General features: G+C 36.9%; 1 protein-coding gene and 1 long non-coding RNA gene across 3 annotated transcripts in view; one reads left to right on the forward strand and one right to left on the reverse strand.

Annotated features, from left to right (window-relative positions):
* The window catches only part of LIN7A (lin-7 homolog A, crumbs cell polarity complex component), a 152,785-nt gene extending 149,564 nt beyond the window's left edge, over window positions 1–3,221 (reverse strand). The window contains exon 1 of one of the 2 annotated variants that reach the window (XR_004274606.1): window positions 2,756–2,899. Coding sequence is in view for 1 of the 2 variants with exons in the window: in XM_032296621.1 (XP_032152512.1) it covers window positions 2,756–2,837 (82 nt within the window). In the remaining variant the exon portion in view is untranslated. Of the gene's footprint in view, window positions 1–2,755 lie in introns of both variants that reach the window. The other variant, XM_032296621.1, reaches the window with a different exon arrangement.
* On the forward strand, window positions 1,486–15,841 carry LOC116563864. Its single transcript, XR_004274610.1, has 3 exons — window positions 1,486–1,752; window positions 11,634–11,893; window positions 14,962–15,841. It is a non-coding gene; the product is annotated as an uncharacterized LOC116563864 (long non-coding RNA).
* The last annotated feature ends 6,432 nt before the right edge of the window (window positions 15,842–22,273 follow it).

Genomic DNA, 22,273 nt, shown 5'->3' on the forward strand with positions numbered 1-22,273 from the left:
TGAGCTACTGTTACTGATGGGAATCCGTCAAGTGTATAGGGGAAAGCTAGGTTGAGAACCTCTGGCCTATGTTATCGCTATCGTCCTTTCCATGCCAAAATATTGTGAATCTATGAACCGCACCTCAGTTCACTAGCAAATCATTATATTTTAACACTGCTTAAGTTACTGCTATCCTGAGCTTACTGACACTAACTTAACATTAATTTTTTATTGTACTGTGAGCCAGGGACTATGGCAGACACTGAGCATTCAAAGACGAATTTAGAAATGGCCTCTTCCCTCAAGGAGTTCCATCCAGTAGGGAGAGAAATGCAACAGAATATGATAAATGCTTTAATGGGGCCAAAGCAGCAAGTCAATTTAGAGCACATCAAAGGGTACCAAAGCAGCCTGGGAGAGAGGTGATCTGGAAAATCTCCCAGTAGGTGACCAAAAACTGAGTCTTAAATCTAATTAATTGAATTATAGACTGCTAAAGCTGCAAAGTGTTAGAGTCATCTAATTCAAACTCCTGATGTGGCACAGAGAGAAACTGATGTCCTAAGAGGCTGGTGTATAGAGAGTAAATATCAGAGTTGCAACTAGGACACAGATATGTAATACTGGGCTGCGTCTTTTGAAATGCACCTTCTTTGAAGGGAAATTTTCAGAACCTTTTCTTTCATCATTTTAATCATGGAGGTATCCAATTAATGACTCATATTTAAATAAGGCACAGAGAACAATATTTTGTATATTGACTTTATGCTCAGTAGTGATACCAATAACCCATCATCTCTTGGTTATAGATTTTGTGTGAGCTGCGGGTGAATTTTTTCAGACTCATCCACAGGCTAAGGCTGCTTGCCTCCTGAGCTACCGCATGGATGTAATCACACGGAGAAGGACAAGTTGAGTTTGCCTGTGAGCAAAACAAACTTTAAGAATAAATCTTAGTCCAATTAGCACCTCCTCTCAATAACTGACTGAGGCATCTAAGAGCTAAGGTAAAACCCAAACACTGAAATATTTTTTAGTAGTAGTAGTAGTATATAAAATGACTTAGGTATGCAATCTTCTTGGAGTTTTTGTTCCTAACGTAGTCACTTGATTTGGGATGTTTAATGACTGTGATTTTGTAATGGGACAATATAAGAGCTCATCACATTAAAACATAAATACTTGGGAAGCCCATAGTCTCTCATAGCTTGCCATCTGTTTGGTTCTTACTGGCAATGGATTTATCCTGCTTAGTGCAGATGATGATATTGTGGGTAAAATCATGGATTATACAACGGGTTTCTGAGGTCTTTAACTACTGTTATTAATTTTGGCAGCTTGCAAATCAACATTTTCTAATACAAAATCAATTACATTTTATTTTTCAACTCTTACCCTAGGAAAGGTTGCTATGGGCACCACATAGCATCTGTTCTGGCGCCAACAAATTGCGTTAAAGTCACCCACAGTCTCTCCAAATTAAAAACCTCAAACTGAGTTCACGGGCTTTGTCATTGTACTCCCAGCAGGATGCTCTTTTGCCTTGCCCCACCGTTCAGTTTAATCCTCCAGAAAGAAAATTTTTAGAGGTACATCGGACTAAATCATTTTCGTCTGAGCACACCGTTTCCAAATGGCCGCCCAGGGTCCTAAATCCGGCGGCTGCGGAGAGGGACTAGCGGGTGTTCTCCTCTGCAGAGCCGTGGGACTCCAGCGCCTTCATCACTGGACGTTGGAAGCCGGGAAGGAAACCCACACACTCAGGGATAGGTATAACCCCGCACGGGTGCACCAGCGAGGCCCGGATCGCAGCAGAGGACTCCATCCCTGAGCTTGTGGCGGGGGGTGGGTCCTGGGGACGAAGCCAACACTTTCCCCAATGAAGTCAGAGAGCGGGACGTACTGGGTCGCAGGTCAGAAGTTGAATTTTAACCCGACGAGCGCTGTGCCCCTGCGCCTTCCGCAGCAGCCCGGGCGCCGCGGTGGCATCGAGCTGGGAGGGGACGAGAGAGGCTGGAGCGGGAGAAGCTGAGAGTTGCCACCGACCGGGAGCTGCCGGCGGCCGGAACAGGGTCGACCCTCGCCGCTTTCGAACGCGAAGCCGGGGACAGCCGGGCTCGGCTGCTGAGGCTCAGCTGCCGGGGCTCGGCTCCCCGCGCTCTGCGTTGCCCTTTGGGCGGAGGGCAGCTCCCCGCCTGCAGCGGCCCCGCCGCCGTGCGTCCGGCCGCCCCGGGGTGCGCCCTGCCCGCCCCCCAAGCGGCCGCCGGGACTCCCGCAGGAGAACCGACCCTCGCCCCCCAGCGCCAGGACAAACTTCCTTCCTCCCGGACCCCCGCGCCGCGCAGGCTGGCAGGCGGCTCCCTCGCCGGTCTCCTCTGGGCTCGCTACGGCCGGCGAGCTTGCTCCCTGCCCCTCTCTAACCCCGAGCCCCGGGCGCCTAGCCGTCCCCGCGCAGCCGCTCCAACAAAGCCAGAGGCCTGGAGGAGACCCAGCGAGGGGCTGGGAGTGGCTGCGGGGACCCTAGAGCCCGAAGGAGGTGTCCCCTGGGCGGGGCGAGTCCAGTGTGAAGGAGCGGCGGGGACGTGGCGGGGAGGAAAGGGGAAGAAAGTGTCCTGTTCCCGGCGCAAACGCCTTCCAGGCTCGCCCTGGCTCCCCCTTCTCCTCTTGCCCGGGCGCTTCCCGCGTCCCGGTGGGAATTGACAGGGGCGAGGGGCGGGTGGGCGGTGGAGGGGAGAGTGGACATGGTGGCCTGGCTGGCTAGCCGCTTCCTTACCTCTGTCCAGGGTGAGCGGCTGGACCACTGTCAATGTCGCCATGTCTGCCGTGGGAGCCGAAGTGACGCTCGGCTTCAGCATCAGCAACCGCTTGTAGTGAGAAAAAAAGGAGGAGATAGATTGGGGGCGGGGGTGGAGAGGGAAGACGGAAAGGAGGGGGAGGAGGGGGAAGGAAGGTGGTGGTGGTGGTGGAGAAGAAAGCTTGGGTGGGTTGGTAGCCAGATGGAGACGCAACTGTTCGCGGCGGCAGTTCAGTTGCGGCGCGGAGCTGAGCAGGTATCCGAGAGCAACTGCGTCGCCGGGCTCCGGAGGGATGGCTCTGCCCTAGAACTTTGTTATTTCACCCCCAGGAGCGCTGGGTGGGTGTAGCTGGAGTGCTGCTCTCTTTCAACTTTCCACTCTAATAAAATGGTCAGAATATACGTGTGTGTGTGTGTGTGTGCTTGTGTGTGTGTGCTTGTGTGTGTCGGGGAAGAGGGAGGATGGAAAGGGGATATGGGGGAGGGAGTAGGAGATGAGTTTTCTCAGATTAAGAGAAATTGCCAATCCAATAATCCCATCCCCTTAAGAGAGAAAATGCTTCTACCGTCAGAAATGTTTGAGATGTAATTACACTTGCAGTTAATTTCTGTTGAAGTTTTTTGGAACGTTGACCTGTAACTGTATTTAAAGATAACTGACTTAAGGCGAGCGTTCCATCCATAGATGTTCATTTAGGACCTGAGTATATTCCTGGTGAAAAAAAATAAAAAAATGCAAACCTCCTAAAAGTGTTTCAAAATAAAAAAAATGTAGGTAAGTTTCTCTCACTACGTTTTCTTTTTTTTTTCCAAGCCATTGTTAATACTTTACCAGTTCAGTAAATGTAGCTCAGATTTTCCCCGAATTTTTTACCTACCACACCTCTTAAACATGCCCTGCTCTCTGCCCTCCCTCCACCCAGCAACAACAAAACTTTGCTCTTAATGTCCAGACTGATTTTGGTTTATACCACTACTTTTGAAACATAAGTACCTATCACTTTTCATGTTGTTTTCTAACCAGTGGTTCAGAGATGTCACTTATTAATTAACATATACACCAGGAATTGAGATAGAAGAGTTACATTGCCTTGTGCCACGCCTTGATTTAGGAGTTCAATTTAGTCTCTGATTTCCTGTAGCCTGTAATGCAGCAGGAGATGATGCTATTAAAAGCCTGACTTTAGAGTCAGTTGATCAGGAGTCAATTACTAGCTCCTTCAAATACTGGTTGTGACCCCTTGGCCCCAAGAAACAGACTACTTTGACTATCTTGTCATTAGGAATTCATTTCCTGATTATGAAATCAACAAACATAGAGAAACCCTCTATAAGCTGAATAGGGGTGACTGTGGGTGCAGGATTGGAAATCACAAAGCTGCCTCCATCTTGTTCCCTGTGGCAGAATTGTTAGGGCTAGCAATAAATTCTAAAAGGCAGCTACTGTTTTATAGCAAAATATTTGCATATAAGTGGTGCCATTTTCTTCTGATTGCAGATATGATTTCTGAAGGTCTTTTTCATTTTATAGTCTACAATTGAATTTTAAGGAGCAGCATTTCACCAATGATTGGGAAAGTCAAAGATGATTGCCATATATAGACTTAATAGACCCTAAAAACAAACCTAAAATAGTAGTTTGATATGCTACTTTTTATTTAGTATTTTAGAAAGAACGCTGATCTTGACATTTGAGTCTTAGTTACATACATGCTCTTTGGAGGTCACATAATCTCTCACTGAATCTTTTTCCTCCTCTGTCATACAGTGGAAATAACATCATTCAATGTCATAGAGATTCTGTCATATGAGGAAACTAATTCCATCTTGCAATCTCACTGAACTTTGTGAGGGTCTGATAGACTCATACAAGTTGTGCTTTGAAAACAGTAAAGAATAGTCAAATTTATTTATGCAAGCATATATCCCATGGAACCATGTGGTAAGCTCTGTGCTAGGTGCTAACCTTGCAAAGATTAATGAGATGGACCCCTCTGTCCAGCCTTTCTTGGGAGACAGTTAGCAAACCATAAACTTCTATGCAATAAGTATGCTAAACACTATGGAAAGGAAGTGCCCTTGGAGGATGGAGGTTGAAGAAACAACTCTGGTTTGTAACCATTATTCACATGCCCTAAGTTAATTAAGCAACAGAAAGAAGTTGAGTTGAGCTCAATGATACCAGACTGTGTTCTAAGCTTTTGCACAAAATTGTTAAACCTCATTCAGTTACCGAGGATAAAAGAACATACAAACCCCTTGACTTCTAATGTAGCTATTTTATAACATCCTTTATTAGAGAATATGTATTTGAGCACCTTGATGGATCAACCCAAAAGTCATAAATTGTACCTATTTCACCATAAATCCCTGATTGTGTTGTCAATGAAGGCCAAGTTTTTTGTCTTTTTGTTACCTGATGTATCCTTAGGACCAAACATTTTATAGCATATTTCTGGACTTATAACTTGAGCTTTCTATTTGAAAATTTGCCCTATCATTCTTTATCTATGTTGAGTCTGTATGGTGGTTGTTGTTTTGTTTTTAAATAAAGATTAAAAGAAAAATTAAGAGGAAGCATAAATCACCATATATTCATCTCTTATTTTTGGTAGCGGAAAGTTCATTGCCTTTTGCTTATATCTACACAGGCATAGAAAATTAATAATAATTCATTGTCCATTAGAATTTGTTTTTATGAATAAATAATATCTCTCCTATAATATTTGTGAATTTCTTTTTGAGACATGCAGGGATACAATAAGAAGATTTTCTTGACCTCTTCTTTTGCTTAGGTAGATGTGCTTATGCTTAAGTCTCATGAATAATTCCCTGGTCACCCCTGTACTAACCAGTGTTTCATCAAGGTCAATTATACTTGCCTAGTTACATGCTCATTGCTTTGCTGTGTATTAACCTAAGAATTGTTAAAACATTTGTAATTATACTTTTATCTTAGCTATTTGGTTACAAAATCACTACTCTTTCATAAAACGATATGTAGAAATTGAGTTCAGTGGTAACTATATTTTCATGGAGTTAACTAATTCAATAAATACTTATTGAGCACTTTTTATGTGCCAGACTTTGTGCTAGATTGGTCTCTCTTTCCTTTATTTCCAGCCCAGAAAAGTAGGTATTTTTTATGCTGTTTTGGAGATAAGTAAACTGAAGCTCACAGAGGTTACGCAACTGCAACTTGCTTAAGAATAGCAGCACCTGGCTTCATGATCACGTGTGCTTTCCACTAAGAAACATCACACCCTGCTTTTTTGTTTTGTTTTGTGTTTTGTTTTTTGTTTTTGAGATGGAGTCTCACTCTGTTGCCCAGGCTGCAGTGCAGTGGTATGATCTTGGCTCACTGCAACCTCTGCCCCCTGGGTTCAAGCAATTCCTCTGTCTCAGCCTCCTGAGTAGCTGGGACTACAGGCACCCTTCGGCACTCCTGGATAATTTTTGTGTTTTTTGTGGAGGAGGGGTTTCATCATGTTGGTCAGGCTGGCCTCAAACTTTTGATCTCAAGTGATCCGACCACCCCTCAGCCTCCCAAAGTGCTGGGATTACAGATGTGAGCTACCACGCACAGCCTCATCACACTCTCTATGTTATTAAAGATTTAGTGATTTTATTTCAGAATTCCAGATAAGTGTGTATATATATGTGTATAAAATCTTTTAAGAAATATATAAATATATATATTTATATATCAAGATATATATCTTTTAAGAGATACAAATGTATATATTTACCTATATATTAAAATATATTTTAATATATTAATAAATATATTTGATATATGTGAAATATACATTTATATATTTTATATTTAATACATATATATCTGATATATATTATATATGTATATTATATATATGTGATATATATACACATACACACACACACACACACCCCTTTTCTCTCTCTTTCGTGTGTCTGTTGGCTTGAGACATACTCAAAGGGAGGAATGGATGAAGGAAAGTTAGATCAAAGGACAAAATAAGTATGATTCTGGTTCCATTCTATATACATATAGGTTAGTATTCAAACAGACCTTAACATAACTTTCAGTGATTTTATTAATCTGTTATTAGCAAAATCACTCAAAGCTATGTTAAGGTCTGTTTCACTTAATTGAATCTTTTAAAATTATATGACAAAATTAAGAGAAGGTTTGAATAGAGCATGAGCATATCAAGGAAATGTGTTTAGTTAGATTATAAATGAAGTATAATGAGCACAGTTTCATATGAGAAAATAGCACCTTCAACTGGAGTTCTTTCAGCCTGGGTGTTAGAAATTGTTTTTGACTGATTCAAGATAACATGTTATTTTTCTTAATTCACACAGCTTTGTCAAAATAGCACTAGATTAAGATGAAGTGCCAACCAATACTTTGAAATGTAAATATTTGTTTTTAAAACCATCATAGAGTGTCTTACTATATTTATTTATCTTCATATGTGTCTTTATAACTACTTATTTGTCTGTTCATTCAACAAACACTTAATATGCTGACTATATGCCAGGCATTATACTAGGCATTGGGGTATTGCAGTAAACAAGAAAAAGTTTCTGTTCTCTCTTGGCTTATATTCAATAAGGAAAAGAAAGTCAATAAAGAAACAAACAAGAAAGAGAGAAATTAGTGACTTAATATTGTGCAAAGAATGAATAAATTGATGACTAAACTAGACCTAGAATAATGTCAGAATTACAAAAGACAGGGATGGGGAAAAGGGCCTTATAGGGAGCAGGAGAGAAAAGCCAGTGATGAGAGAGCAGGCACAGTGTGTATTTGGGTAAAATCAGCAGTTAATTTTGTAGTATAATATAAAAACAAGCCTAAAGAGAGCTATTGAGATTTCAGTGATGAAAGATAATATAATTAGTGAACAGAAATACAATGAAACTTTCATTAATTTCTTTGTGCCAATCATACAATAAAATGTTCAAATATGATCTTTGCTAAGAAAAATATTTGCATCATAGCACCTGCATTAAAAATTACTAGCATCAGAATAAAGAGTTTACTAATCTGGAGCTGGATGTTAGAAAACTTAGGATGAAATTAAAATATTAAATTCTAATTATTTTTTATTTTCTCCAAAAGAAATAACATTTTTCTGTTTTCACAGTTGGAGGTTATGACTGATCTTTTAATAATGAAATTTAAATTCAAAGCTTAGCTTTTTCTTTTTTTTTTTATGCATCCCAAACTTATATTTACATCTGTTAGGAATATCCAGAAATACATGAAATACTACACAAACTAATTTTTAAAAGTGAAACAATTTCTTCTCACATTTGCTCAGCAGATGTTTCCAAACTATTAGAACTCATAAACTTTAACAATTTAAAAAACATCTTTATTACCATTGTCATCTAAACATTTAAAATATATTCAACATTGAGTAAAAAGTTATGCTTTCGTCCAATAAATTAAGCACCTGCTATATGCTAGGCACTGTTCTGTGCCTGGAACTTAGTTTTGATGAAAAGAAACAGATAAAATACAAATTAGCCAACCAATCAGATAATCTTTGACAATGGTGAGCACCGTGAACACTGATGTGCTGAAGCCTATTCACACTGTATATGAGACCCAATAATATGCATTTTGTCTCAACATCACTTTCAGTTAGATCACACTGGCATCTTCTGATTGACCATGGTGGCAGTTTTTAAACCATTGGGAGTGGTAAATACTGTACACCAATTTTTTTTTCTTCCTCTGGAAAGCCAGTTGCTAAACATTTAACAGCATACCACAAAGTACATGATGAAAATAAAATAGAATGTTGTGATGAAATATACAACAGGGAAAGAGGCTACTTTAGAGTGGTCAGGGAAAAAGTAACATTGTATTTAATAGAGCATTTTTTAAAATAACAAATCTGCACTGCACTTGATGTGTATGTACTGACTAAGACACAGGACATGGGATGGAGTTAGAAGAAGGAGACATTCATATTTCTATGGAGTTTACAAAATAATTAGAAAATAAAAGCATAGGCCGGGCGCGGTGGCTCAAGCCTGTAATCCCAGCACTTTGGGAGGCCGAGGCGGTTGGATCACGAGGTCAAGAGATTGAGACCATCCTGGTCAGCACGGTGAAACCCCGTCTCTACTAAAAATGCAAAAAATTAGCTGGGCATGGTGGCGCGTGCCTGTAATCCCAGCTACTCAGGAGGCTGAGGCAGGAGAATTGCCTGAACCCAGGAGGCGGAGGTTGCGGTGAGCCGAGATCGCGCCATTGCACTCCAGCCTGGGAAACAAGAGTGAAACTCCGTCTCAAAAAAAAAAAAAAAAAAAAAAAAAGAAAATAAAAGCATAACATTAACTACAAAATGATATATCAAGAATAAACAATACTATAAATTTGTATGTGTTAAAGGCATACAGAAATTAAAAAGGCAAGTCTGGATTGTGGTGACTTTCTGCAGGCAACTTATGTTGCCTTCCAGAAGAAACTTGGAAATACTTACTTTCTTGCATGTAGGTAGGAGAAAGTTTTACCTTTGAGCAGAGAGAGCTACTCTTTGCAACTTTGAATCAGAGGATTGCTAAGTAGACCAGGAACTTCTAAGGAATTTCACCAAAAACTAAAGAAAGAGGAAAGGCATGATGATTATAATAAAGTCTCAATGTGGCTGAGGAATCTTAACATGGTGAAGGGACAACACTGTCACCTGATACTTGGAAAGGACATTAATGATAGCTAGGGCTTGTTTGTTTGGGACTTTAGCTTTATGTAAAACATGGTTAAAATGGCTTTCTCTTGATGAGCATCTCAATATCTGACTTCTATTCCTTTAAATATAGCTTAACTTATTCCTTCCACCAGCATAATTTATCTCTAATTTTGGTACTATGGAATGAATTAAGGATATTGGGAAGAAACAGATGAACAGGCCATCTTGAAATTTTTCACATTCTTACACTGTACAGTAATTGAGACTAGTAGCAGAATTTACTTTAAGTGTGCTGGAAAACATACATGTCAGTAATTAGCAAGTTTAAGAGCTAAATGCACCATTAGCATGGACAGCACATTCAGTAGAGGATTCCAAACTCTCTCTAGCGTTTATCCTCCAATGCTCTAATTTGAAGCAAAAAGTACTATAATTTTTAGTTAGTTTATACTTAAATATGATCTTTCTGGGCCCAGCCTAAAACATAAAGTGCCCTTTTCTCAAAACTAATTGGGGGATCAAATTATGCTCTCTGAAACTGAGTTTCTTACTCTCAGCTTCTGTGGTTTTCTGGTCTTTCTGGTCCTGGAGGGACTCTTACACTCTTGCCCCTCAGGTGGGCCTCGCTGACCCTGCAATTTCCTTATGCCATTCCCCAAGTCTGTGCCATTACACAAGGCAGATCCACTTTCTGAAATGCAGTATCTCTGAGAAGCTTCCTCTTTCAAAGATTTCTTAATTTTACTTCTTGCTTAAAGCATTTCACATAATAACTCCAACTGTGAGTTTATTATAGTCTTTTAAGGATTTAACCAGAATGGGGGAAAATGAGACAATTGAAGATGGTTTTAATTCTAAATTAGTATCTCAAGGCTCCTGCCACCCAGAATATATTGCATAGATTAATTGCAGTAAACCAATCTGAATAAAAATTTTTATCTAGACCCCAAATTTAAAAAATCCCCAAAAAGTGGAGACAGCAAGAAAATCTCTACCATCTTTATCGAGGTAAGATAAGCAAACAAACTATTCTATTAACTCTTTTATATATCTTATACATTCTTTTTTTAACAAGAGTTTTCGTTTTGAAATTTTAAGCATAAGACAATGCACACGTCAAACAATTCAAAAGGTATTGCAGAAACCCATTCAATTGCAAGTCATCAATGTTAAGAAGGATTTTTTTGGTATATTTAATACCATGTATATATATATTATATGAAATACACATACTGTATGTTATATGTGCATATATCTTTTTTAAATTCTAAGTAGAATTCTACTATACAACATATTTTGCATCTTTGTTTTATTTTTGTGATATTTTCATATCAATACATGTAGATCTATATAATTCTTGACTTCATAAAATTGCCTCAGAGTAGTCTCTCATAGGTGTACTCTCAGGTTGTTTCTAGGTTTTTGCTATCTCAAACAGGGCTATGAATGAAAATCAGTCTTCTTTATAGCATCTTTATAAGCATGAATTCCATGCAGTTATGGCCTTGTCATTTTGTGCAATCCAGTAATAATGTGGCCATTTTCAATTTTGTGCTTCCAGATTATAATATCTGCGACTGCTTTTTAAATGTATATATATCATGGAATGACTATGTCTAGCTAATTAACTTGTGTATTAACTACAATATCATCATTATAATGGTGAGAACACTTTACATCCACTCTCTCAACACGTCAAGAATATATAGATTGCCAACTACAGTCATGCTGTACAGTAGAGCCACAATTGTTTTATTAAACAATTTATTTCCACTAAATGAAATAATATAGGAACACAAAACACAAAGAGATGTTTAAGTACTTTCATTTTCAAATAAAATGACATGTTGAATCACTAACTGAATAAAAAGCTAAGTACAACTTAAAACAACAAATACTATTCTTTCATTAAATTTTATGAGTAGTTAGTAATGCAAAGACTGCTTTAAAAGCTAGTGCATGTAGTGCTCTCTACTGGTCTTATCTTTATTACAATTACAATCAGTTTTGAATCTGCAGTTATATAGGAGCCATAATGAAAATCTTCTGTATTGCAACTAAAATCAGTGTCAAATTTGTAGTTATATGGGAACCATCATGAAAATCTTCTGTCTCTAAAGGCTAATAGTATTTTAATTTTAATTTCTTTTTGTTTTCTCTTTTAGGGGTGTGTGTGTATATATATGTGCATGCATAAGTATTCATTCTTGAACTTCTATACTGAAGTCAGTAGTGATCTTTACAAATAAGTTGCTGGCATACCTCATCACAAATAATTATGTAATAAAGAGAAAATATAAACAAGATGGATGTAGAACAATAATGAAACTGAAAACATTATGTCTTACATAAACTAATAGCAGCTACAATTTTTGCTTTTATTGTCTTGGAGAAAACAAGTGGAGGCCTCTCAGGAGCAGAATGGGTGAGTGTGTATGTTCAGCAAATAATGGTGGACAGCGACCAACATCTTGCGCTCTTTCTTTCCTTTCCTCCAACATCCTTTCTGCACCATCTTCTAAACACTCCAAAAATCTTACTGGTGCTTTTTTAAAGCTTAGGAAAAAATTTTGGAGTGGTTATGAAAGACATTTGCTTCAGGAGAAAGAGAGAGAGAGAGAGACAGAGAGAGAGAGAGAGGGAGAGAGAGAGATTCTTCATTTATTCTATAATTTCATGTCTAGATGATACTAAGTGCCACACACTGTGCTAAGCACTAAATATTAAGCAGTTTTTGAAACCACCAATACCCAACTCAAGTTATCGGTATTTGTGGGAATTATTCCTTGATTAAAACAGGTATAAATGTGATTGAGGAAAGTATATCATACAATGAGAAAGCCTATAACTGGTACATAAACCACTCTGAGGGTTCAGAAAAGATATCTCCAAAGTGGTAACATTTATGATATAATGTGAAGAATGAATATTAGATGTTAACCAAGGAAAGATGAGGGTTGTAAAGAGTCTTCCAAGATCAGGTACCCTATGGGGTACCTTAGGCATGAAAGCACTTGGCCCTTTAAAAAAGCAGAAAGAAAAGTCAGTGTGGCTTAAGGAAACAGAACCAGAGGGTCTGCCAAGCTAAGGTAAAAATAATAGGTCTTGAAAGCCACATGAAGGATTTTGGATTTCATCCCAAGAGAAATGGGAAGTTATGGGAGTAGTCTTAAACAGCGGAATAAGAGATTTGTATTTTCTTTATCTGAATACAATGTGGAGAGTGATCAGGGTGCAGGGAGCAGGTATTAATTAGAAGAGACCATTTAAGAGGCTATTCAGCAATACAGGTAAGAAAGTACGGTGACTTGGACTATAAAGATGGAATTGAAATTTAATGAAGTGGATGGATCCCAGGACTGTTTGAAGGCTAACACCATGGCCTTAGGTAAGATTTTTTGCAAGTGGTAAAGGAGATGATATTTTAAAAATGCCTCCTAGACTTCTGACATGAATGAATGGATGAATAGTGGTAGGAAATATTAAAGGAAATATTGGGAAGTAAAGTTAGTTTTTAACTTATGAAGTTTGACACCAAAGTTTGACACCTTTGAGATATCAAAATGGTTATGTCATAACTGATGAACTATGAGTTTGTAGCTAAGAAAAGTTCTGAACTAGAGGTGTAAACTTGGAAACCATTTGAATTATAATTGAAATTACTAGAGTGCAGGAAACTACACAAAGAAAGACCACTGAATGAAGAATGTCATGAGAGGAAATCCTACACTTAAAGTTCATATAGAGGAAAAGGATCCAGGAAGGGAGACACAAGAGGTGGAAGGAAAACTAAGAGAGACTGATAGCATACACAGCAAGGGAACACAAAAGAAATGGGCAATGGGTCACAAGCACTGCTGAGAGAATAAGAGCCAACCTGAACAAAGATCCTGGATTTTGTGACATAAGAAGCAAGGCCTTGTACTGAGACCAAAGTACATATGAGAAGAGTAGAGAGTATTAAAATAAATACTGCACAGAGATTTATATATATATATATATATATATATATATATATATATATATATATATTGCATAGAGTTAATAAAAATAGATAGAGGCACAGGTTTAATCAGTTTTTGAAGGATCTGCTTCACCTGAGTTGATTGATAATGCCTTGGCCATATAGATTCTTCTACTCCCAATTCTCTTAAATGCCAAAATACGAACTCTACAAGTAGCTTTGTGAATTACTTCTTTCAATATTCCTCAAAGTAAAGCATAACACTCCATAGTTTGGCTATGGCTTAGTGGCCTCAATTTCTCTATAGAGCACTGAACTGATTTGGAGCAGATGATCTTTCCCATCATAACTGCCTGACTGAATAAACATGGATGGAGGAAACCCTCATGAGTCTGGGAAACTTCCTGGCCAGTATTTTTCAATATGGCCATCATTTTCCTAAAACAAGACACTGCTAATCCTATATATTTTTTATGATTAATGTTTAGCATATGATGCTAGGCCTACTAAAATATTTGAAGCTGATTTTTACTTCTTTATTTCTATTTGATGTTCCTTACTATGCATCCACAAATGCTAGTTCTTCTGTCTTTGGTGCACACAGAGAGAAAACAACTCAAAGAAAAAAGACAGCCCTGATTGACCTATACATCATTGAACAAGTTGCATCATCTGAACGTATTGCTCCAGAGTCAAGATAAAATAGGAAAACATGTTTGAGCCATAATGTATGGTAATGAGTATCAAATTTAACCAACAGTGGAAAATAAGACACAGAGAGATTGTATCAACTGCCCCACTATTCCTGGCTGGTGAGGAACAGGACTCAGATTGGAAGCCAAGTTTCAACCAGTCCAGTGCCCTTTATATTACACTGTGCTATTAGACTAGATTGTAAATTCCGCAAGTAGAGAGACAATGTTTTGTTTGCCACTGCATATTCATTGCTTGGTATTTAACTTATGCCCAATAAATATTTTTGAATAAAAGAATTAGAAGGCCAGTACTGTGGCTCACGCCTGTAATGCCAGCACTTGGGGTGGCTGAGGCAGGTAGATAATTTGAGCCCAGAAGTTCAAGACCAGCCTGGACAACATGGGGAAACCCCGTCTCTACAAAAAATACAAAAATTAGCTTGGCATGGTGGTGCAGCCTGTAGTCCCAGCTACTTTGGGTGGGGGCCTAAGGCAGGAGGATTGCTTAAACCCAGGAGGTCAAGACTGAAGTGAGCTATGATCACACCACTGTACTCCAGCCTGGACAATAGAGCAAGATCCTGTCTCAATAAATAAATAAATGAAGTAAAAGAACAAGTAAAAGAACCACACTACCTAGCAAATAATCTTCACTTAAAATACATTTTACAATGGAAAATTGTAAAATGGAAAATCAACAACAGTTATTAACTGCTCACTTTGTACAAAATGTTTTATCTACTATGTTCTATGGAGACTTACAAGAAAAAAATAAATAAAATGTGGCCCCTGCCCTACAGGAACTTACAATTATCACAATTCTCTGCAAAACAGGTTAGGACATGGTAAGCACCACCATATATAAGATGTATGAACAAAGGATTACATGGAACATGGAAATCTTCATGAACCTGGTGGCATTTATGCTGGATCTTTTAAAACAGAAGAGTTTTTAGGTGGAGGTAGGATTGAAAAACATTTCAGTTGAACTAAACAGAATGTCTAAATGGACAGAATCAGGAAACAATGGTATGTGTTTTATTATTGAAACAGTCTACTTGTCAGGAACATGGGATGAATAAAGCAAAGTGGCAACACGTGAAAAGTAGAAAGAAGCTGGTAAGAAGGGGAAATGACAGATACCGTAGGCAGCTCTGAGAGTTACCTTAAGGAGTTTCAAATTCATTCAGTCTAAAGCTTTTTGAGCAGGAAGGTAATAGGAGATCCTTCTTGCCATAGTGTATTAAAATTTATTGTAGAAAAATGATCATGAGTTTTCAATAGGTATAATTACAGAAAGTCAAAATTATTCACATCAACTAATGATGTTCTATGTTAATATGAAGAGAACAGATTCATTCTCAGAGCACACAGACAGGCCCTCATATCAAACTACAGCTTGACTCATTGGCCGGATGGCTCTCCATACCATTTTCTTCAGTGTTTGCTATGGCAGAAATGAAAAAACGTATTACTTTTTTGAAGGTTTATAAGTCTGACTATAGAACAATTAATGGTATACAAAGGAAAAGTATGTTGTGGCCTAAGTGTGAAATTCTGAAAACTCATGTTTTTAACGTCCCAAACGTTTCCTAAAATGTCCCTTTATAAACCCCCAAATAACTGTATTCTTTTGTGAATTCCCTCTAATTGTAGTGGCTTATTTGATCCCCAGGTAGTATAAAAACATGATAACACCTACCCATGAGTGAGAACATGCGGTGTTTGATTTTCTGTTCTTGTGTCAGTTTGCTGAGAATGATAGTTTCCAGGTTCATCCATGTCCCTACAAAGGATGCAAATAACTAGGGGAGGGACAGTGGGGGGTGGGGTATTGGGGAAGGATAACATGGGGAGAAATACCAGATATAGGTGATGGGGAGGAAGGCAGCAAACCACATTGCCATGTATGTACCTATGCAACAATCTCGCATGTTCTTCACATGTACCCCAAAACCTAAAACGCAATAATATATATAAACAAAAAAAAAAAAAACCATGGTAACAATTAAGACTCAAGGTGGCTTAAGTATTAACAAACTTGTAAATAAAGAACAACAGTGAAATAATGAAAAAAAGTGAGCGAGATTTTGACTGAATAGGATACAAACAAAATACTGGTACTACATCAGTGATGAGAGGCTCATTCCAGGAAGCTTTGGGGGAATTATTAAGGAGATCTCTTTATTTCTAGATGAGTTCCAAAATAATGATGATATATTCATTTAGCTGAAATGTTTTGAGAACAATGAACTAGATGAGGAGAGAGAATGGCTATGGAGATATAAATGATGGTGCATATACTGAGTCATTTGTGTTAGTTCTGTTATAATTATCATTAATCCCGCTTTTACAATGAGAGACAAAGCCTATAGAAAATGGAAATATCATGGAACCTACAGAAATGACAGAATATTATCACATGGGAGGAATTGTTTCCCCCTTACCTCAGGCCTTTATGTGGATAACATTGCTCCGTAGATTTTTAGCATCATAATGTTTTCATACATAATGACTGGCATTTTGATTCTGACAACTGGACATATATGACAAAGATGTGTGTAAGACAAATTTTAAACATATACATGGGATTTATCTACAATTATCATGTGGGATGTACGCATATGATATAATTCTTGAAACAGAGTAGCTACATTTGATGTCAGTGGAGGCTTCACTTAATAAATGAGATAAAATATTTAGGGAATAAGAAAGATGGTAAATGAGCAGGTTAACAATTTTGTGTTATGTGCAGCTCATAATTGTAACTTTGTGATGAGCTCCCACTGTGTCAATGGGAGGTGGGTGGAGGTTAGTGCCAGGTTAATTGTTGTAATCAACATCTATCAGGAGAAAAAGTGGAGATAAAATTGCAGCATTTATGTTTTTGACTTTCAATTTTCCTTCATTTCTATACTTGTTAGATTTTCTTCCCTTATTATTATTTATATCCCATGTCTGATTTTTTTTTCTTCCCCTGTCTCTTTGGTTTACTGAAGAAAATACTTCATAAAATCTATTTTAAAGGCATTTTAAAAAATAAAGAAAATGTCATTCATCTATTCATTTTCAATGTAGAGTTGAAAATATAGTTCCATTGAAAACATTACCAAGTAATCTGATTGAAAAATACATTTTGTAAGGAAAGAGGTATTTTACCAGATGTCTCTGTGGCATGCTTGGGATTGTAGTACACCAACAATGCTAAGCCTGCAGGTAATTTTAATTATCATCTGACAGGTCATTTTTCTTTTTTAGTAATCTTCTAGCCGTTTGGGATTCACTCCTCTCAATGACTATAGATGTTTCCTCCGTGTAATGAAAGAACTTGAGACTTCAAATGTGCAGCTTCAAGAACTGGGCTTTCCAGTTCTCTATGAATCTTCATCTTTGCAATGTGATTTAGAGTTGAGTTATAGTATAATCACATGTCAAGGGTACTACCATCCAACATTTCATCAAATCCAAGTTGAAGTTATCTTTAAATTTGAGGCTTCAAATTACTATGCTATTTTTTTACTTCTTTCTTGATTCAGAAAGTTAATGTTTATGTAAATTAAATAACACCTGCATTTTACTACTGGTCTAATTTTACTTCTCACCTACTTATTCTTTTCTTTATGCTCAGCTTCAAATTTTCCACATCTATGTTTGCTTTTATTTTCATCCCTTTTATCAATGTTAATATTGCTTTTCCAAATTTTTACTTTCCAAGACATTTCATTGCTAAATTTGGAAAGAATTTACACAAATCCCAAGGGAATTAATAGCAAAAAGAAAAATGAAACAAACTTCTGTGAACTGTAAATTTTCATGTTTATTAAATGCAAAAAATCATTTTTTAAAGAGGAATAAACAAAACTGCTTTTGGTTTGTGCCTTCGCCTTCTGAAGAAAGCTCTGGAAAAAAATGTCCATCAGATTACATATTTTATTGAATATTTTAGTGAAATCAACATTCAAATTAAGTTAGTAGGCTTTTGGTATCATGTATGTGTTTAAAATTGCTGTTAAATGCTTATATCACAATTTAAGTTTTTTGGGGAAAAAGTCTATTTTGATAAAATAATTATTTAAAATATCGGCTTAATTTTTATAAGTGTGAGTACACTGTATGGCAGAGATGAATATACAATTATATTTGTTCACAGGCTTATTGGTGATTTTGAGAAATTTTTATTTTATCTCTATGGAAACCATGAGTCATTCATTCATTTTCCTAGATATACAAAATCCAAATTCATTTTAAAATTTAAAATTAATTAAAATATATTAGAATATCTTTCTGCAACTTGGTAACATCATTATCTCCATCAGATGAGATCTTCTCAGATGGGAATTACCTTATTGCATTGAGGGAATTATAAAGGTGTTTTCAGAATGAGATAGATATCTCTTGAGCTTCTGTATCTTCTTGGTCTGAAGTCCCTACATTTTAAAGAATTCATTTAGTAATATTCTGGTGTTGCTCATGATTTAGAAGTTTTCAGTTGGATACAATAACAATTGGTTATCAAACTACTGTCTAATTCTATTTGTATCTTTGGAACATTTAGATGTTAAAAATTCACGAATACTTTTAAAGAAGATTTAAAATGTTAGAGTATAAAAATAGAATATAGACAACTGCAATTGATCCCTCAGCTTGACAACAGATGAAAATTTTTAGAGCTAAACACATTATTTCTATTATCTAGCCATAAAAGGAAAGTATCATGATGACAAGTGCATTTATCAATTTAAACTAGATTCTCATAGTCTTCACCTTATACCAGAGTTTTATCTGAGTTCTAAAATATAAAAATCAAGACATGCTTCTATCCATGTTAAATTTTTAAGCAATTTTAAGCAAAAGATGCAGTTCCATTGATTAATACATGACACGTTTCTATGAGCTAAATAAATGCTGAGAAGTGTGGAAGCACCATACTCATTTAAAGGGCATAAGCTGCACATGGATAAGGCCATGTTTGGGTTCTGTTTTGTCCACAAATCTGACATAGTGGTGAATGAATAATGAATAAATGGAAAGAAGTTAAGGGAGAGAGGAAAGGGACAAATGGATGAATAATACAAATAAATTTCTGTTTATCTTATATCTTAATTTGTATACTAACTGCAATACAGTAAGCAGACTAGCGTTGCCTAAAAAAGCCTGAGCCCAAATGCGTTCATAAGTTATCTGTAATTAGCATATCCAAGCACCTTGTTGGGGATGACTGACTTCTACTTACACTGCCTTTGCTTTACAGGCTGTCTGGCATTTTGTAAATTACAGTGAGATTACTTCTAAAGGGTTAAACACTCAAGTTATCTACTTAGGCAAAAAATGCCCTTGAAATCCCTTATACTGCATACAAAACTTGATTTTGGAAGTCTATACTTTTACATCATAATTTTTGAACGCATTAAAGTTTGAGGAGTACTGTGCTAAACTTAAGACAAAACAAAGTCAAAACTCTGGGTAGTGAGTGAGTGACCTATTGCTCAGTGACAGTATAGTTTAGAGGTTAAGAGTCCCTGCTTTGAAATCAGTGTGCTGACTCTGAATCCGAGATCTATGGCTCAGTAGCTGTGTGATCTTGACCAAATGACTTAATACCTCTTGATCCATTTCACATCTGTAAAATCAGATTATAATAGTACCTATGGAATAGATTGTTGTGATAACCAAATGAAATAATCTGTGTAAATGGTTTGAAATAGGGTCTAGCATGTAGTGAAGTGTGTTTGCTATTCCCCCTGACTTTATGATGGCTATAAAATCCCTAATAAAGAACAAATGATGGATAAGAATTATAAAATGTTTGTTTGCCTGCAGAATATACTCCATTCTATTTTCATAAATCAGCCTGTAAACTTAATGAATATAAATAAATAGTTTCCTGGGAAGAAGTAAGGAGATAAATGTCACTGACACACAGTAGGTAATGCTTACTGGATTTTAATCTAAATCTTGCTTGAGCAGATCAATGTGCATGCTATTCTTGGAAAAGATAGAAAGATTACCTTGGCTACCTGTGTCCTATCTTTCTAGTCTGTCACTACCTTTGGAGGCCCTACTGAACATGAATCAGTCTTATGCTCTTAGGCATCAAATGCAGATTGAGAGTTACAGTCTAAGCCTGGCTCAGAAGTTAAATATACAGATAGCATAACTCCTCATCCCTAAGACCTATTAAGTTAGTCCTCCTGAACAAATCTTTTAGGCTCATTGGCCAAAAAGCCTTTCCTATCATAATTCCTGGCCACAGCTCAACAGCACGTGCAATCCCAATTAGAATCACCAAAGGAATGGTTCTTCCAGGTGCTCTGCCATGAGGCCCCCAGGTCCACTTTCACACACACACACACACACGTGCACACACATACACACACAACTTTAATACCGCAACCTGTTTAAACTTTTACCCCTTTGTTACCATCATCTCAGAGTTCTTGCCTCTGCTTGAATAAGGGCAAGCTGTATCCTTTCCCACTGAAACAGTGGTGGTAGATGTATTCCTAACATGCCCAGTTATCTCATTAATTTAACCAATATTTATTCAGCATTGCAGCATGCCAGAGATTATGTGGTGGACCTAAGATATGAATAGGTGAACAACTTACACTGATTTCATGACACGTATTATCTAGCAGGGAAGAATGAACATTATGTTAATAAATATTTGCTGTAATATATGACATTGATACAACTCTGCAGCTAACTTTTCTTTGTAGGATGGTTAGAACAAAGTACATCCTACATAAATATAAAATATTTGTATGCATTCAAGTATATGTATATTTTAATTTGAGTGACAAGTATACCCATTTGATAACCATTTTCCTCTGTTTTACTTTTCATCTGTGAAGGAGAGAGGGTCGGGAAGAGTTTGATATTTTTCATTCATTTGTCTCATTTTACCAGTTGCTTTATCATCGCTTTGAAGTGAAACTTTCCTTTTTACTTTAAACTGGAAAATGAGGGAAACACTGTTTCACAAGCACTGTACATTTGTACTGTATTTAAATAGAGATAATTATTTTTTCATCATCCTCATCTGAATATGAGTCAAGTTGCTAAGACATGAAACTGTTTTGGCCAAAGCTTATAATATGACTTATAAATATTTTGACATTTTATAATGTCATACAACGTTACTTTTTTTCCTGATGTTTTTAATTATTATAATGTAAAATAGAATTTGATAATTACAGAAATAATGATAGCTACACTGATTGAGGGTCTACTGTATGTGCCAGGTACACACAGGATATTTATTAACATTATTTTATTTCATCTTTCTTGTACCTTTATTAAGGTATTGTTTTCTATTTACAGGTAAGGGAATTAGTACAGAGAGAGGCTAAGGAACATGATCACTTTCTCCAATGAGCTAGACCCCAAAGCTCAACTTTCTTTTTTTCAAAAAGCTACATTAAGAAACCCATCAGGGATAATAGCAGCTTTTTATTCACTGTTCAAAAGCTAACTCACCTATCACCATCCCAGTCTGTTCCTTGTTGAGAGTTCCCATGTTAGTATTCAAGGTTGGCAACTGTTTAAATGTCAGCAGTTTACCTTATCACCAGGATTTGAACTTATGTGACTACTTCTTTAAGTAAGATTCTAATATGAACAAAGCAGATAGAGACACCATAATTGAGACAATGAGGCTAGAGATAAATTTATCTGATGTTACAATGTATTTATTTAAAAAATTAACACACTCAAAATGGTTTCTTTAGCTTTTCTCACAGACATAAATAGTTGACTGTAAGAATTATCTAGTGGTTTTAATTCACCACATATATGGAAAGGAATGGTGTTTCTTTTTCTTTGAAATCTCTTTTCTTTATCTGTATGAACTATGCTTATCTTTAGCTTTTCTTGAGAAAACTTCAAGCATTCTCAAAACCAGAACCAATGCCTTAAAAAGTATTTGCATTTTACATTTGGCTATTTCAATTACTGTGAATGGCTCCCTTTAGTTTTCACTGTCTTTATGCTTTGTTATGTTATTTCAATGCCTTGGAAAAGAAAGTATTAAAAACAGCAAAAGACCATTGCTATAATCCTACCCAGCTCTTTTTATCTTAATATTTCTTGCCTTGTTCTAAAGTAAGTTTTAACATATTGTTGTTTTCTAAAATGATAGCTTTAA

This window comes from Sapajus apella, unplaced genomic scaffold, assembly GCF_009761245.1.
Source record: "Sapajus apella isolate SASKATOON/1434 unplaced genomic scaffold, GSC_monkey_1.0 scaffold2, whole genome shotgun sequence".
Lineage (NCBI taxonomy): Eukaryota > Metazoa > Chordata > Mammalia > Primates > Cebidae > Sapajus > Sapajus apella.